The 18972-nt window shown below is 49.7% G+C and overlaps 1 protein-coding gene across 1 annotated transcript in view; it reads left to right on the forward strand.

The window, feature by feature from the left end:
* Positions 1-9703: 9703 nt before the first annotated feature.
* Positions 9704-18972, forward strand: part of GSDMC (gasdermin C) — a 16405-nt gene continuing 7136 nt past the window's right edge. The window contains exons 1-4 of the mRNA XM_012722901.1: positions 9704-10001; positions 10865-11048; positions 15380-15548; positions 18464-18575. Coding sequence (XP_012578355.1) covers positions 9704-10001; positions 10865-11048; positions 15380-15548; positions 18464-18575 — 763 coding nt within the window. The remainder of the gene's footprint in view (positions 10002-10864; positions 11049-15379; positions 15549-18463; positions 18576-18972) is intronic.

Below are 18972 nucleotides of genomic sequence, written 5' to 3' on the forward strand. Positions count from 1 at the left end.
TTCATTGCCACGGAGTGTCCCTTCCCTGGGCTTCAGAAAGAGGATAGAATCTCTGGTGGGGGGGGCGGGGGGGGGAATGTGAGGAGGGGAGGGGGAATGTGGGGAGTGGAAGCGCAGGGCTGCCCTCTCACTGCAGAGGCAGGGTGTGGAGAAAGGGAAGCAGATTTTAATCCAGACCCCGTTTAATGTTCTCTCAAGACTTGGGTTAGAAATGAATCCCTCTTAGATGCCCTGTGGCTGTTTACCTGTCGTTCTCGATGTGGGGGGGCTGGGTGTTTCTGAGACCACTGATAGTAATGTGGGGATAAAAGCTGTTCGCTGGTTTCCTGAGCGTCTGGCGACTACGACGACAGATAGTGGCAGGGTCACTACACTCAGCTCCCGCCGCAAGGGGAGCCCGGCTCATTCCAGACTGAGATGCAAAGTTGCTTCCATTATTTGGAGAAAAGCACACTGCACAGTGTTACATTCAGAATACGGTCCACAGGGATCCCCTGGCCTGAAAAACCTCACTTCTCAGGCTTCAGAGAAGATTTAACATCCCACAATTCTGTTAACTTTCTTCAAGATAATCTCCATGTGTGCGTGGAAAGAAGATGGAAAGGGCAAACACCTGTATGTCAATACTGGTTCCCTCTGGTGAGTGGAATGATGGAGAATTAAAACGTGCTTCACACACTTCTGAAACTTTCATTTCTTTTTTTAAAAAACAGTGACTAGTGTTCTGATTGTCAGATAGCTTTTATCATTTGAAAACAACCTGGAAGGTGATAATGCTGAGGGCGGCACAGCCATCCTGCCTGCCTGCCTGGTGAGTGCGGCGTCTGCCTCTTCTGTCAGAGATGAGGACTGAGCTGGGCTTGGCACCTGGCTCCGGGCGCCCCCATCCACTCGGCCACACACACTCGTGCTCATGCACACACAGCCATGCTGGTCAGTGTGAGCGTTACCAGAAACACTTCCTCAGGTAGCAATTCCGCTTACTGCTCTGGCACTGGCCCAGCAAGTTTTCGTGACCAGAAATGAGATTATGGACAAAGGGGTGCCCAGCATGGGGTGTCATTAGCATGGGGTACAGGGCACCCTTGTGCAGGCCATCTGTGCTCCATCAGGGAGCTGCCTCTCTCCGCAGCTCACCAGGAAGCCACAGAGCCCTTCCTGGGAGACCCACAAGCCCAGGTTCAGGCCTGGAAGACACCAGCACAGTCACCGACACTGCGGACATGGCACCCTAACCACGTAGGCGGGGTGTTACCCACATCTCGCCCTCTCGTCCTTCACCAGCCTCCAACACACAGTGCCAGCACACACACACCTGGGTTCTGACGCCACGTGTGTGAACCGTTAGCACCACAAAGCGAGCGTGTAATTAAACCCGGGTGACATGAAGGCTGCAATCCGGCCAGCGCTCGTTCCTCAGGCCCTCCACTCCCTAATGTAAGTCCCAGTTCTGGTCAGCCTGACACAGTGGGGCAGATTGCTCAGAGCTGAGGGGAGGTCCTCCCTCCCCACTCCCCTCTGTAGAGTCCTACTTGTAGCATCTGGTCAGGGTTGGGTCCTGCTGTCCATGCCTCCTGTCAGTGACAGTACGTAGAAAGGGGTGGAACTGTCCAGCTTGCAGGGTCATTATCTCCAGCTTCTGGAAGTCCAGCCCTCCCACAGAGAGTCCCAGTGAGGGTAGAGACAGAGACGGTATCCACAGTTCAGAGGAGGTCAGAGACCCCTGCCCAGGGCAGCTGACATGATTGTGCGTCATGGCCACGGCGTATGACAAAGTGCCACGTCTTCAGGGAGGGAGGAAGAAGCAGCCCAGGCCTCAAACCCAGGAGGCTCTGTGTGCCTTGGAGAGAGCCCTGAATGAGGTTCAAAGTTCCCAGACAGCGCCTGCAAGTCACGCACGGTCCAGCAGGGGGCGACGGGGCCGCTGACTGTTCCACTGAGCACAATGAGCAAGGGAAGGAGCCTTGACCTTGGGCAGGTGCAGCAGAGGCCTCAGGGGCTCCGGTGACCCGATGAAATCCAGGGGAAAATGAGGTGCAGGGGAGTTCAAGAAGTTGCCCAAGATTTTCCTTGTGACTCCAGAGAAAATCAGAATCCCTCTGTCCCCCACCTTGTCTGCAAATGAGCGTGAGAAAACCTTTCCGGTGTTGGTGGGAGGATTAGAGGGGACAGTGTGGCAGAGGGTGGACACAGAGTGGTCTCCTCCCTGCCTCACCTGCCTCCACCCAGAACCTGACCGCGGGCTCAGGGCCCTGCCGTCTCACAGCCCCTCAGCCAAAGAAGCCAAATGCATAGAAACAGACGGTCGTGGCTGGGACTGAAGTGATAGGAGAGACGGGGAGAAACCGGCACACGTTTTTGCTTCTAAGACACAGATGAGTTTCTGGGGAGGTAATACCAGATATTGACCATAACTGTCAATACTGTATGATAGGCCTGAAAGCTGTTAAAGATGTCGGTCTTAAGTGCTATCACAGAAGAAGGCAATGAAGTGAGGGGATGGAGGTGTTAACTTTTTTGTCTTAATAATATTGCAAAATAAACATTGAATTAGTGCTTTGTCCACATCACATTTGTTACATACCATTAATAGCTCAAGAAACCTGGGGTGTCAAACAGAAAATGTTGCTGAGCACAAATGTTTGGTTCCCCAGGAACTGGGTAACAGGGAGAACACCCTGACGCCAGTGAGGAGGACCTCGGGGCTGGCCCAGGAGTCCCGGGCACAGCATCCGCCCGGAGCCCTGGAGGCAGCACGCGGAGCAGGGCACACGGGCTGGAGGCAGGAGGCCGTGGGTGCCAGTTCTGCCAGTTCCCAGCATGAAAATAGTTTAGTTTAGGTCCTCACTGGTGGTGCAACGAGTTAGGGTGTAGCCCTGCAAGCTGGCTGCAGCCGCTTCCATGCGAGTTTGATCCCCAACCCCGTTGGTGACCCGCATGGCTCGACAGACCCCTCCTGACCCTCCCGCTGCTCCCCTCAGCAGTGTGCTTCGTCCATCTGCCTGTTCTGCTCCCCACTCTGTCTCTGGTGAAGCCTCTCGCCGCCCCTGAGCCCCTGGCCTGTACCCCAGCTCTGTATGTATAAATAAATAAATCTTTTTTTTTTTAAAGAAATTGCTCAATTTACTATATGTAAAATGGGATCGTATTGCTACCTCAAGAGGTTTCTGCAAATAGGTCATGCACTAACCTGGGTCAGGCAATCAGTAAGTTATCAAATAATCCGCTCGGTGTCCCGTGCCTTTAGACTGACCCTGCCCTCTTTCTTCACCCTCAGGCGAGCCTGCTGGTTCCTCAGGGGTTTCTGAAGGCTGCTCTCTCTTCACCAGCTCTGGTTTCTCGCCACCTCTCTTCCTTACTCCTGTGCGACAGCAGCTGGGGAGAAGGGATGTGGCTGCAGGGTGTCCACGAGAGTGAATCAGCTGAAATGTCAGGTTCTTCCCAAAACTGCGAGAGAAGATTATCTTTGTTCTTCCACATGTAACAGATGGGCAGAACTTGCTATCACTCCAAGGGTGATTTTGTTTCTGCATGTTTGCTGAGGAAACACCCTAACATGGAAGGTGTGTGGCCAGGAGCAGAGGAGAAGGGAGTTTAAAGTTAAGGTCGGTCGGAGGGGAAATGAGTGGGTGACTTGCCATTTTGACATTTTCTTTTTTAATTTTTTAAAAGTTATCATTTATTTGTGCATACAGAACAGGGGTACCGGCCAGAGGAGAAGGGGTGGCTAGAGGATTCACCAGAACCAGAGTGGCGAGCAGAACAGGCAGATTGACGAAGTCCACTGCTGAGGGGAGCAGCGGGTTGGTCAGGAGAGGTCTGTGGGCCATGCGGGTCACTTCTGGGGCGGGGACCGAACTTGAACTTGTACTGAAGTGGCCACAGCGTAGCTTAGCCTCGCTGTGCTGTGCTCCAACCCGCTGAACCACCAGGGAGGGCCCCCATTGTGGCATTTTCTTTATTCATACAGAACTGGGGTACAGGCCAGAGGTGCAGGGGCGGGGCAGTGAGAGGATTCACCAGAGACAGAGCGGGGAGCAGAGCAGGCAGGTCGAGGAAGCACACTGCTGAGGGGAGCAGCGGGCGGGTCAGGAGAGGTCTGCCGCGCCATGGGGTCACCTCCGGGGCAGGCGGGAATCGAACTCATGCGGAAGCGGCTTTAGATTCTCAGCGCTGTGCCACCAGGGAGGGTCCTATTTTGGCATTTTCTTAAAGGGGAAGGATGTAAAAGGGAGCTGATCGGTCCTTCACTTAGAAGGTTGTGTAGGCCCAAGGCGCTCTTGGTTACTGGAAGTTGTCCAGAGCATCTCGTACAAGTCACTGCTCCGTGGGGGGAGCAGCCATCCGTCACCTGGGGAGGCTCTGAAGGCAGGGGAGGGAAGGGCATGGGAGCCCAAAGGCAGGAGGAGGTGGGCCCACGTTGGGGAGGCTTGAGTGGCGGTCGGAGTGATACGGGGGTTTGCACTGTTGGGGAAGGACTCGCTCAGAAGTGACATTTGCACAACAGCGTACAGGTGAGAAGGGAACCAACCACACAGCCGCAGGGGTATGAGGGAGACGGATGCGCCCGAGGGTGAGGTGCGCCTGCCGAGAGCTCTGGGTGGCTGTGAGGCGTCTGAACTGAGACCGGAATCTCTAGGAGGGGTGTGTGGTCGTGCACAACATATCTGACTCATCTTTTGAAAAGACAACTGTGTTTGCTGTGGCGACACATGAGCAAAGCAGGAAGGGCAGAAGTTGGCGGGGGGTGAGGTGGACTGGAATCGTCCAGGAGGCATTAAGGGTGGAGACAGCGGGGTGTTGCTCAGACATTGAGGAGAGGCTGTGGGGTCCTGGTCTGTGCCGAAGGGAGAACCAGCTTCTAGAAAAAGCTGGTGTGATCCACAGGTCCCGGCTGGCCACTCACCGCCGTCCCCTTGAAGGGCTCCAGCAAAGTGCTGTGTGAGGGTCCAAAAAATACTGATGCAGGCTGCTTTGTAGGGAGTGAGGGGAGTAAAAGGAGATGGAGAGTGATGGGTGTTGAAGAAGCAGAGAAGGTGATGTGGAAGAGCTACAAACCACAGGTAATGAGTTCTGGCACGTTCCAGAGAGTGAATTGTACACGAACCTGTCCCTGCAGATGCTCTGAGCGCACTAGTAAGGGTGAGTTTGGGTCAATTTAATGGACCCCAAATGGGTGTAGCCGTGAGACTGAATTGTTCTTATGTAATGTGTCCCTCAGGGAGAGTGGACAGTGATTAGGGCATTTCCGGGACATGGCTTGTCCTATCTGTATGGGGATGTGATGTGGATGCTGGATGTTGCCCTGTCAGTAGCTGGAGTGGGCCCTAAACTCGCTGAAATCACTCTCTAGCAGGATGCCCTGCAGTGAACAAAGGTGAAAAACAATGGAGGGCCCCCAGTAGAATAGGGGGACTTTGGGTACCTGATTTGTTTGTTGGAGGTAGCCAGATGGAGAACATTTCCTGTCTGAAATGTAAACACAGCACTTCGATGCCACAGTCAGAGATAAGCTAAACGTGATGGCATTGTGTGGTTTTCATGAGCAGGGAGACCTCTGCCTTATCTGTGTGTGGGAATTTCAGGTATTCAAAGCTGTAAAACCCATGCTTTACAAGCGTTTATGCAAACTTACTGTGAAGGACGTGCAACAGAATGTAGCCTTCATGAAGATGACATGACATGGTTAAAGATAAAACCTAAAGATGTGTATATACATATTTTAAAGATTTGTTTATTTATGCTATAAGAACTGGGGTATAGGCAGGAGGTGTGGGGGCTGAAAGGATTCACCAGAGACACCGTGGGGAGCAGGACAGGCAGATGGATGAAGTACACTGCTGAGGGGAGCCGTGGGCGGGTCAGGAGAGGTCTGCCACGCCATGTGGGTCAGCTCCCTGGTTGGGGGTTCGAACTCATGCTGAAGCGGCTGTGATGGCCTCATAGTGCTAGCTTCAACCCACTGCACTTTTGTGCCTTATGCACCATAATTTTCAAGAAATAGCATGTGACAGAGAAAGAAGCAGCAGGAGAAAGAGTCAAGGGCATAGCCCAGAGCCCCAGGGCTCCACACTCCTTCCCATTGTCGGCACTGTGGTGCCAGTTGTGGAAGATAATGGGGCAGAGTCCCAGCCCCAAGGATTTTCCCTCAGTGTGACGGGCGGACAGTGCACAGGTGAAGAGCCAAGGCCTGACAAGACTTGTCCACGAACTGAAGCTGATGTGATAGAGAATGGGGTGGGGCTGTCCGCCACGGAGTTCCTCTGAGGAGGAGACGTCCTAGCTTTGAATGAGGGAGAGACAGTTGTAGCCTTAGCTGGGCAGAGAGCATCCTGAGGGGAGGCCCAGCAGGGGCAGAGGGCGTCAGGGGCACAGGGCCTGCTGGGTGCAGGGAGGAGCCCAGTGTGCTGGCTCTCAGGCAGCACTCAGAGGAGTCAGGTTCTGCCGGAACAGGAGAAGGGTGGAAGCGCCGGGTGATGGCGACGCGGTCACTATTAAGCGAGGAAACACCGGTATGAGAGTTGTTTTAGGTTTTAGAGAAAATTCAGGGTGGCCTCCCTGCCAGACATTTCTCCCTACGTCAGCTCTCCCCATCCTGTCAGGGAACAAGGAGGACCTGGAAAAGGCGTGTGTCTCAGACAAATTGTCCTTTTTACTAAAAATTCACTTTCTTTGCATTTGCAATGAGGAAGGATGTACGTTTAGATGACGTCACAGAAACACATACTTGATGCCTTGGGGGTTTTGGGTGAGATTCCGGCTGACAGCTCACAGCACACAAGCCCGCCCCCCCGCCCCCCGCCTTCTCACTGGCTCTGGTCCTATCTCACAGGCAGTGCATCTAAGACAGAAGCGAACGAAAAAGTTGTTCCTGCCCCTGTGTCTGTGAATTCATGATGAAAACCTGTTTGTTTGGTGGTGACTGATGGAGTGTGCAGATGTTGAAATAGAATATTGCATAGAGACTATAATAACTTGTTCAGCCAGTACGTGCATGAACTGATGGGAAAGAGGCAGGTTTCAGAACAACCTTCTCTCCTCAGCTCAGGACAGCCCAGGTCTGTGCATAGCCAGGAAGGCCCTGAGCCCTGAGATCCGTGGCCAGACTCTGCTCCTGACCTGTCTCCTGGGGACCGCAGAGTCACCCTATCCGCTTCCTGGGTTTGTGCAGCCAACTCTGCTTGACCTCAGGACGTCTGCTAACTGGAATCCCTCTCTCCAGGACCAAAGAGCATCTATTCTGGTAAGTTTGGATGAGCAACGAATGGGTGAATAAGAAGAGGAGACACTATATTCACAGCCAGAAGGGCTTGGGTGGGTCTGTGGAAGGACAGATGCTTGTTCTGCCATAATTGTCCCTAAAGGACTTCTTCCTCAAGTTCCCTACAAGGGGGCTCCTGGCAGCTCCACGTGAGCACTGAGGCTCCATGACACGTGTGGGTGCGCGTTTACCCAGGGGGGGTCTAGAGAATCTTTGAGTCCAAGCCCCGCTTCCTGCCACAGCACAAGCTCCTCACCTCCTGACCTGCCCTTGAGTCCCTTCCTGCCACAGCCTCACCAAACCTGCCAGCCTTTTGGTTTTGATAATAGACACTGCACCGTGTGGGCAGGAGGGTGTTGGGGGCTTCAATATGCACCCCCACCCCCAGGGCTCAGGTGTCAGCCAGTGTCCACACACCTGTCGTGGGTGTTTCTGTCCTTTTGGAGACGGGTCCATGGAGCCCTTTGCCTACCGGAAAATAGAGACTTGGGCTTTTTATCTTTCCTATTGTTTCGTTCTTTCTTTATTTTGCATGCTCACTGTCCCAGTGGTGTGGTCTGCAGAGTCCTCCCGGGGCTACGGTGTCTCCCCTGCTCACGATCCCTCCGCAGTGCAGGGCTGTCTTGTGCTCTCCCCTCGCCTCCTTCCCTCTGCTGCCCTGTTTGTGAGGTCCCTCCCCGGCATCCTCCCCCAAGGTGGTTGTCATGGGGGTGTTCTGGGAAGGCTGAGGGCCCGCTCTCTTGCTCTGCCGCTTGCTCTCCTCAGTCACTGAGCCTGACGGTGTCTGAAGCAGGGGGAGAACCCCTTCTGGCTGATAGCCCAACGGTGGAGCCGATGGCGGGGAAGGGGCTCAGTCATGATGTTCTGGTGAATCCTGGGCCAGGTAACACAACACAGCGGCTTCTGGGTTTGTAAATGTGAGCCCTCATGCCCAGCGCCATGAAACCACACAATGGGCTATTTCTGCCAGAACAACACTGCATACCCCAGAAGGCCTGGACGTTGCAGCCCTGAGCACGGTGCTGACACATGTAGAGAATGCCCTCTGCTAATGGGTGCATGAAAGTTTCATTCATTCACCAAACCCCATGGTAACTGCTTTGGCTTAAGAAAGTGCATTTGTTGGGCCCTCCCTGGTGGCGCAGCGGGTTAAAGCACAGCATGAAGAAGCCAAAGCCACCTCAGCATGAGCTTGATCCTTGCCCCGGAGGTGACCACATGGCGCGGCAGACCTCTCCTGACCCGCCCGCTGCTCCCCTCAGCAGTGTACTTTGTCGATCTGCCTGTTCCGCTCCCTGCTCTGTCTCTGGTGAAGTTCTCACCGCCCCTACACCTCTGGCCTGTACCCCAGTTCTATGTGCACAAATAAATAAATCTTTTTTTAATTCAGGGGAGAGAATTCAGCTCTGCTTTGTCACTTCTGACAAATTCGCTAGGTGATCCCTTGGTCTGTTAACTCTGATCACTAAAGGTCATCTCACTAGATATGTTTTTAAATTTGATGGCATTTATTCGTTCTCTCACATCACTGTTGACCTCTTGGATGTATTTGACTTCGCCTTGAGGTGGAGCTCCCCTGCCACAGACCCCCCACCTGTCCCCTGTGCTCTCCCCTCTCTGTGCTCCCCTCCCGCCTATCCCCTGCTGTGCTGCCCATCAGGGTCGGCTTCCAAGTCGTCTTTCCCCGCCTACCTGGACTCTGTATATTCCACATGTCAGTGAAACCATCTGCGACTTACCCTTTTCCACCTGACCTATTCTTCACCTCACTGGTAGAAAAACTTTCTGTCAGTATAGTTGGGTTCCGGAGCTTGGTTCTTTCCCACTCATTGTTCCTCTGCAGGCTTCATGGCCATTTGTTTTTTCCTCCTCACCGTTGTTCGCTTTGGGTTTGCTCTGCTGCGTGGGGGATTTTGTGGTGTGTGAGTCCTTCACCCCTTTTCTTCTATTTAAATGAGTGGTGTACAGGTACTGGGTTCTTGTAGGACTGGGGTGTTGCTAGAGCCTCTCTCAAAGCACTTGCTGGCCTTGTTCTGGTGGCTGGGAGAGTGGGAGGATGCTGGGTCAAGACACAGTGTTGCTGGGGCCTCGCCTCCCCCAGGAGTTTCTGTTTCTGGTGGCCCAGGGAGAAGAGGGGGTGCTGAAGGTCCCTCACCTAGGAGGTTGTGTCACTGGGCTAATCACTGAGTGGATGTACTTCCTGGTGCAGTTGGGGGCCTCACGGTGACTCCCAGATATTGTTCTAAGGAGACTTAGGGCCCTTTCCAGCTACAAGCATACTTTGCATAGGTGGATCCTTGATTGTGAGGATACACAAAGGCCTAAATCTCTCTCTAGTATTTTGCAATCACTGTAACTCTTCAATGACACAAACATGGCTACTTAATCTCATCTATACGCCCCCAGTGATTTCTGTAACCCCTTCCTATCTTCTCCTAGAACATGCCCATTTTTGAGAGTTTTAGCAAGGTTATGGCAGAAGAAGTTGGAGGCAAAGAAATGAAGCCTGTCAAATGTGTGGATCACGCCTCCAGTGTGAAACTGTGCTCCTTACTACGGGAGAAAAAGAGTTTCACAAAGTTTTGGAGCCAAGACGAAGAGCCAGTTGAGATCTCCCTCCTGGATATTCTGGAACCAAATTCTTCACTCCCAGGTATTGCCAGTTATGGGCATGCAGACAAGGGAGAAAACCAGCATTGTGGCCAGCTTCCAAGCAACGGAGGCTCCCTCAAGTACAGATGTGGGTCAGCATTGCCCAAAGCCAAAAGTCTTGGGGTCATGACTCTTTGAGAGGTTACTAGTGATGAAGTCAGGCTTATGAGAGTTCACTTAGTAATCACTGCAGCCTGTATGGCGAGGAATATTATTCCCATTTAACATAACAGCTCACGAAACCTCATAACATAATTTGATCGAGCTACTTACCTGGGAGTTGGTAGAAGCGGCCTCCATGCCCAAGACATGCTGTTCAAATCCCAAGCCCTGTACATGCCGCCTCCTGGAGTTGATGCTGCAGCTGCTGCAGAGGAGACCCTGGCCCTGGGGAGGAAGGCAGGGGTTAGGAGGGGGTAAGTGGGGGGTGATGCTATATGACTCCGGGCCAGTGCTGGTCACATCCCCAGGAACTTAGATGATGTCGTTCTTGCAGTTACCGGACGCTGGGTGAGTCAGCTCTTCCTCTCAGCAGCAATTCACTCTTAAATATTAATTAAATGTTACTATATGAAAACATTGAATCAGTAGAAGTTTTGGGCAAAATATGATTCAGTCACTTTATTTCCATTCAGTTTGCAGATTGTTCTAGAGTTAATTCTTTTTTAAATATTTTATTTATTTATGTAGACAGAACTGGGGTACAGGCCAGAGGTATGGGGTGTGAGAGGATTCACCAGAGACAGAGTAGGGAGTAGAATAGGCAGATGGACTGAAGTACACTGCTGAGGGGAGCAGCGGGTGGGTCAGGAGAGGTCTGCTGCACCCTGTGGGTCACTTCCGGCCTGGGGATCGAACTCGTGCTGCAGTAGCTGGGTCTTCACCTCTTGTGCCACCAGGGAGGGCCCGAGTTAATTCTTGACCTGATCGAAGACCACCATTTCTCTGTAGACTGTGATGAGGGAAAACCATTGACCTTCAGTGACACTGTGCTGAAGAAACTGAAGATTGCTGTGAGTGTGGACGCTGTAGCAGGGGCGAATGCTTCGGTGGCAGCGTCTCAGTCCCATAAGTCCACCCTCCAGTATAGGATTGTTACCCTCCTACCGGCTAAATTCGAAGAACTCCGAAAGAGGTGAGTCCGAAGGAGAAAAGAGGATTCCTCAATAGAGCCCTAGAATGTTCTCACCTGGTGGGCAAAGAGGCATCTAGAGTTGCTATTGAGATGCAGAATGAAGAAAATGACATCCATGCTGCCTTTCTCTTCATTCATTCATTCATTCAACTAACAGTAAATAGTTATCCCGTGTATATTTAATGAAACAGTAATTACCTATTAGTGTGCATTTTTTGTGTGTGGTGAGAATACAGTGATGAAAAGACAGATAAAAATCTGTATCCTAAAGTATGTTACATTTGGCAAGATAGGAAACTTTACAGTGAGCATTAAAAATTAAATTATCAGAGTAGGGCAAAGCCTTTGAAATTCTTTGTTTAAATGAAGCGTACAACAGTGTGCAGACACTAAATTGAACTCTGTGAATGTGATCGCAGATCTCTAAAAATCTGCCCTGGCTTTAACAAGGGACTTCTTAAATCTTTGTACCTTTTAGAAATAAAGATACCAATTTTCATAACATTTCTGTGAAAGAACTATTAAAGGAAAGATAAAATTAAAGTCTGACTTTCAAAGCCACACATGATAGAGTAGCTCTCTCCTGGCAAGCCTTGTCTTCATGGAACGAGAAAAACAAGTCACCCAAATGTGTGTCTCACCAACACTCTCCAGCATTCCTGATGACCCAGGCATCTCTCTCCCTGAGGGGAGTCTTGGCTATTCACTGAGATTTTGGGGCATTAAGAGGTGAGGGGGGCCTTGGTTGTGATATGGGCCATTCCTGGAAGATGAACAAGCTTGGGAAGTTTGTGGGCTTTGGTTCACCCAGACTGGCACAGAGAACCTCCCCTGTTAGTGTGAAATAATGTTGCTTCGTGATTGAGCCCTGATGAGCCCGATAGCATGGTTGTGGTTCTAGCATGAGAAGTGGCAGAGTTCACCTGAGGCTGGAGAGAAATCTGTGTAGCCCCTCAACCCTGAACAAGGATCTGAGAATCAGGCTTTGGGTTAGTCGTGGAGCTTGTTTAATGACAGCGAGAGGGTCAGTGGTAATGATTCCCAGCTTAGTTTCATCCTTCTCCATCCAAAAGGTGATCATTAACTAGAAGAATCTGGGCTCCTACATCCCCACAAATTACCCTTCCATCATCTTGAGAACAAGGAGCCCAAAACTTAAGCTATTTTGCCATCTTCTGGGGGAAATATAGAACAACACCCATGGCAGAAAGGGGTAACTCATGGAGAACACTTGGGCCTGTGTTGCTTTATACTTATGGCTTTTGCTCTGTCACCTACATTCTGGAAGTTTGTGTTCTCATTGTCATTTGTTTCAAGGTATTTTTTATTTCTTCTTTGATTTCCTGTGAGCCCATTTGTGGTAGGGAGCTTCAACACCCCTCTCTCAGCAATAGATAGGTCAAATGGAGAAACAATAAACAGGGACACAATGGCCTTAAACAAAGAAGCAACTGTGAAACAAGCCCCTGAAGCCAATGTAACACTGACTGGAAACAAGAAACATGGCGATATCGATTCCCGACTTCAAATGGACACAAGAAAGAGGAATGAAAGCAGTACAGAACAAACAGAAATACAGACCAAAGGCGTACAGTAGAGAACTGAGGAATAAAACCACAGAAATGAGGAATAAAACCGTTAATTTCTGGTAAAGGAGCAAAGACCACCCAGAAGAGAGAAAGGAAAATCCAACCTGTCATGTTGGAAAACCTGGACAACCACATGCAGAGGAATTAAAGTAATCATTAATTGACATCAAGCACAAAAATCAACTCAATATGGACTCAAGTCTTGGGCTAGACCATAAAATGCATAGAACCTGGCAACTCCTAACATGAATATCAGAGATGTTTTGGGTACTCAATTTCTGGCAAAGGAATCAAAAGCAAATATGATATGGAAGTACATCAAACTGGAAAGCCAACTTGAAAGCAAAATTTTTGACTATAAGAAGATATTTGCATATCATCCATCTGACAAGGGGTTGATTTCTAAAATATATAAGGAACACCTCAACTCAACAACAAAAAACCCACAACCCTATCAAAAAATGGCAAAAGACCTTAACAAGTGCTTCCCTAAAGAGGGATATGCATACATGTTGGGCCACAGAGAGCTGACCCAGAAGCATGAAAAGAATGGCCAGCGTCCCTTATAACATAAATGCAAATCGTAAGATGACAACTGAGATGGAAAAATGTACAAAATGATGTAAAAAGAAACCATTAAAAAAATTTTAAGACAATTTCCTATACCAGCAGTAATGGCCTTGATTTAAAAAGACTGGAAATGGAAACAACAAATGTTGGTGCAGATATCAAGAAAAAGGAGCACTCATCCGCTTTTGGTGGGAGTGTACATGGGTGCTACCTCTATAGAAAGCAGTCTGGAGATTGATTCAAGAACTAAAAGTTGAAGTTCCATCAAAACAAGAAATACTACTCTTGGTATTTAACCAAAGCATGTGGAAACAACAATATGAAATCACGTATGCATCCCTCTGTTCATAGCACTATTATCTGCAAGAGCAGAGATATGAAATCGACCTAGAAGCCCACTGACAGATAACTGGATAATGAAAGTGTGGCATATCTATGTAACGGAATACTACACAGGCATGAAAAAGCATGAACTTTTTTCTTTTGGGACAGGTTACATCTTGGCATGATTATGCTAAATGTAATAAACAAGAAAGTCAAAGGCAATTACCTAAGAGTCTCACTTCTTGGTGGAATATCAATACCCAAACAAACTGGTAAAAATAGCTCTTAGACTCTGAAAAATATAGTGGTGATCAGGGATGTATTGAGGGGGGGAGGAGATGATGTGGGCAGGTAAGATGATAGTGTGTTGGCCTGGAGCCTTGGGAGAGGGTAAGTGAAACACGTACACATGTCAATGAAGTTATATTCCCCACACTACATAGTTGAACAAGGTCATTTGATGGGAAATAAAATCATTTGATGGGAAATAAAATCAGATTTTTCAGAGATAAATGTTACTTGTGTATTAGACCGTTAGTGTGTTTCTTGTTTGTCTCTTACTGTTAGAACTAACATTTACAAAGACTGTTGATAGAGCTCAGCCGTTAAGCAGTATCTGAATTACTGATGTTGCAGACAAAGAAAAACAATTGTCCTAGAAATTTCTCTCAGTATTTAAAAAGGTATAAACTCAAGGATGCATCTTATTATCTAGCACCAAGAGATTTTAGACAAGTCAAACTGTAAGTGAGGAAAGGAAAGCCATGTGGTAACTTCTACCAGATGGCAGGCTGGGCATGCAGTAATTTTCACCTGGAGTTGTTTATGGTAATGGAGGGCGCTCTGAAGGTCATTGCAGAAACTGGTGCATGGCTGCTGGAAGAGCATCTGTTTAGGTCTCTCTGTGGATCTAGCAGTTGAGCTCAGAGCTGAAGAAAGAGGCAAGCAAGAGCAGAGGGAAGTGGTCCAGGTCAAGGAAGGACCTACTGCAGGACACAGGTGGGAGACCTCAGGAATTGTGGGGAGCCAGGGAGTGAGTGACAGCCTGGTGAACCTGGAAGCAGGTGAAGTAAATAATTCTTGGAGACCTAGAAACACTCTAAGGGGCTTGAATGTCCTTGAAACGACCGCAGGAGACCCGAGCTGGGGACGCAGAGTGACCTCCTCTACTGAAAGCAAATGAAAAGCTTTGAGGTTTTACACAGCTGTTATCTGGGCACCTGTCTAAGCGAGGCCTTGGGTAGAATCAGGGTGATTCTCATATCAGAGCGGAAATGAAATCTGCTTCCAGGCTTCAGACCTCTCGCTCCCACCTTCCTCCAAACCTCTGTCCAAGCCAGTGGAGTCACCCCTGCAAGGACATGGAGTCCACAGCACGCTCCTGTGCCAGCATGGACACCACCAGCAGCCCCCTGCTCCTGTGCTTGCTGAGCGGCTCCACGGTCTACCTGCGGGTGCTGACGGGGCCCAGCGTGGGCGTCTCCTCTCCTGAGGGCTGATCTCAACCCCAGGGCAGCCTCTGTGCAGCCTCTCTGGTGAGCCCCATGCTGGGGTGTGTAGCCTGCCCCCACCCTACCCCCAGTTATGGAGCACACAGCTGTGTCTGCTAGGCCAGAGGCCCTGTTTCCTTACCGTGTCAGCGAGCAGGAGCCTCTGTGCCTGTCTGGGCTGTTCTGGGTCCCAGGGAAGCTCAGGGCTGTAAGCCTAAGTTTTCCTGCCCATTGTGGGCTCGGCTGTGACAGAGTAAAGTCTACACGTCTCCCGGGTCTTGAAGAGACGATGAGCCCAGAGTCATCTGAGAAGGCACTGCTCTCTCTCTGACCCTTCCTGTCGTACCTTATGTCTCAGGAAACTGCTGGACCCAGAACCATCATATCTGCAGCAATACCGGAGATCACAGAAGAACCTCTACGTGGTGACGAAGGTGGTGGAGCTGCTCAACAGTCCTGTGCTGACTGACACCCGCAGTGGGGGCGTTTCTGGCGGCCTCTCCCTCCCCTGGAATCCTGCCGCCAAGGTATGTTGTGGGCACACCACGATCCCAGCCCGCCCAGTCTCACTCTCTGGGGGCCAAGCCCCTCAGTACCTGCTCTGGATATGAGAGGGTGCTGGGCTGTTATATCCCACCAGTCATGTGTGGGGACCTGACTCCTGGCCGGGGACGGCATTCTGACGTCCTCAGGCTTGCTGGTTCACCGTGTGTGACTCTTCAGGCATGGCTAATCAGAGGAAGATCGAAGTATGCTCCGCTACATTTTACTTTTGGGGAGTGTTGGATTGTGGTGAGTCTAATGCTATGATTGCTCGGCCATCTCCATGAAGCAACGAGGGACCATTCTCCAGACTGTAGTGGCTAAAATTCCCATCTACTGAGACGCCCTGACTGAAAAGGCTTAAAATATGTGATTTAAGAACCTTCAAACACATGGTTTACATAAGTGATTCACAATAACCAACTATAATATTTGAAATAATTCAAGAAAACTCAATATCTTGTGTGTTAGCATGTACTTTTACCCAATATATAATTTTTTAAATAATTTGTCCTCACATAACAGATTTAGAGGGTAAAGGAGACAAAAAATAACCAAAGCTATGAACTGGCTTCCCAAGTCTGTGATTTCACCCTGGACCAAGCGTCACCATATCATGAAAAAAAAAAAGTATTGATTTTTACCATTATTTTCAAATCATCTAAACGTCAGCAGGGCAGCTGCATATTTCCATATGCGTGTGGCCCAGCACCCACCGCCAAGGCCTCCTGACGCCCACTGTCCCACTGTCCCCTCACCTTCTCCTTCTTCCTCCTGGCCCTCTCCCCGTTCTCCATAGCCACCATCTTTCTTAAACATTTATTATATTACTTAGTTTTTAAAAAGATTTATTTATTTCTGCATATAGAACTGGGGTACAGGCCAGAGGTTCAGGAGTGGTGAGAGGCTTCACCAGAGACAGAGTGGGGAGCAGAACTGGCAGAATGATGAGGTACACTGCTGAGGATAATGGCAGACGGGACAGGAGGGGTCTGCCGCGTCATGTGGGTCGCCTCCGGGGCCAGGGGTCGAAATGGCACCCAAGTGACTGCAGCCAGCTTGCAGTGCTGCGCTTTGACCCATTGTGCCAGGGAGGGCCCTTTATTACTTAATTTTTTACTTTCTTGTATCATGGGTTATCTGCTCCCGTTACTGCTCCCGTTAGATGCAGCCCCTGACCCGTATCCTGCCCCACAATCACCACCCTGCCCCCCCTCCATCTTGGAAGTTCGCTGCTTCGGTATGATATTCCTAGTCTATGGTTTTTTTTTTGCTTTTATTTTGTTTGGAATTCTCTGAGTTTCCTGGACCTGTGGCTTGGTGGTTTTTTATTCATTTGGGGAAGATTCTCAGTCATTATTGCTTCTAATATTTCTTTCCCCCTTGTTCTCTTGTATTCCAATTGCATGTATGCCTTTTTATCTCACATTTCTTGGATATTCTGTTCAATTTACTCAGTCTTTTTCTCCTTGTGTTTCAATTTAGTGGTTTCTTTTGAGATGGCCTCAAGTGCAGAGGTGTGTCCATCTCCTATGTGCCAGTCAAAGGCACTCTTTATTTCTGAAGTTATTTTATTATTTGTGCATACAGAACTGGGGTACAGGTCAGAGGTGCACAAGCAGTGACAGAATTCACCAGAGACAGAATGGGGAGCAGGACAGGCAGTTAATGAGGTATTGCTGAAGGGAGTGGGCGGGTCAGGAGAGGTCTGCCGCGCCACATGGGTCACCTCTGGGGCAGGGATCAAGCTCACACTCAAGCAGCTGCAGCCGGCTTGCAGTGCTGCGTCCTAACCGGTTGCACCACCAGGGCGGGTCTCTGAAGTGCTTTTGATCTGGCTAACATTTCTTTTTGCTTCTTTCTCAGAATTTCCACCTCTCTGCTGCCATTACCCATCTGTTCTTGCACTCTTTCTTAGTATTCTTCAAGATGTCTTAGCATATTAATCATAGTTACTTAAAGTTCCCTGTCTAAGAATTCCCAAATCCATACTATATCTGAGTATGAAACTCAGAGGTGCTTGGTCTCTTGAACAGCTGCCTTTTCCTTGAGTAAGCCTTGCAATATTTTGTGGAATGTAAGCTGCAATATACTTGGTAAAAGCAACGCTGATAAGCCTCCCTTTGGTGAGGTGGGGGTGAGGTGGTAAGGGTGGAGCTTTTTCTTCAGTCTCCTGACTAGGTTTCGGTGTTTCAGCCACATGTTCCTCTGAGACTTGAATTTTACAAGAGCAGTCTCATGCTCCTCCATCTTAGGTGTGACAGGATGAGTTGGTTATTTTATTTGCACCACATGGAGCACTAGAAGAGGCTGGATCTGGGTATTTCCCAGTCATCATTTGTTTTGGCTTTTATAAAACTCCAAAAAGCTAGATTCTGGCAAAGGAATGTCTCTTGAGCCAGGTCTTATTATGAAGAACACACTGTTCTAGATTATTATAACATGGTGACAAATTTCCTCCTGCTGCCTGAACATGAAGGCGTTTTCTCTGTATTCACTGTGAGACCCTAGTCTAACTCTTGTAGATGAAACTCACAAAATGGAGAGACGCTCAGTGACTGAGTTCCCCCGAAGTTTCTAAGTTCCAGACGTGTCCACATTGAGTCTGCAGCAATCTCTAGCCGTTTAGGCTTTGGTACCCTGATCCGAGTTAATGTGGAGGTTTTTGCTCAGGTAAATCGTGATTCTCTGTATCTATCATTCAGTCTCTCCAATTTTGGGAACACAGGGCTTCTCTGTGATGTAACCTACCCTCCTGACTAAACCATTGGTGATTTTCTTTCTTCAGGTCTTTGCTTGTTTTTAGAGTGGGTGATAAACCCTCATCCGCCTTTTCAGGTCTATTTGCCTTTTGCAACGACCTGTATATGTGACCACGTTCCTGGGCTTCTGTTCCTAGGTTAAGGGGGAAGGAGATGGCCAGTCATCGAGAGAAACAGCGCTGACTCTGGAGAAGGGCATGGTGATGGCCTACAAGAAGAAGCTGCTGGTTTTTGAGAATGATGGTTGGAGTAAGTAGTTGAAAGAGGCATGTGGGGTGGTGGTGGGGCTTTGGGCTTTTCTTGAAAGGAGAAACAGGAGGGTAAGGCCATCAGCATAGACCTTGACACTCCACCTGTCTGACACCCCTGACCATGTCCCAACACCAGACGGCCCGAGGACGGTGCTACCTGGAGAGAGTCTTCTTCGTGAAACGGGACAATAAGGTGCCCAGCATGGGGTGTCACTAGCATGGGTACAGGGCACCCTCGTGCAGGCCATCTGTGCTCCATCAGGGAGCTGCCTCTCTCCGCAGCTCACCAGGAAGCCACAGAGCCCTTCCTGGGAGACCCACAAGCCCAGGTTCAGGCCTGGAAGACACCAGCACAGTCACCGACACTGCGGACATGGCACCCTAACCACGTAGGC

Source organism: Condylura cristata, unplaced genomic scaffold, assembly GCF_000260355.1.
Source record: "Condylura cristata isolate star-nosed mole 26May11 unplaced genomic scaffold, ConCri1.0 scaffold00009, whole genome shotgun sequence".
Classification (NCBI taxonomy): Eukaryota; Metazoa; Chordata; class Mammalia; order Eulipotyphla; family Talpidae; genus Condylura; species Condylura cristata.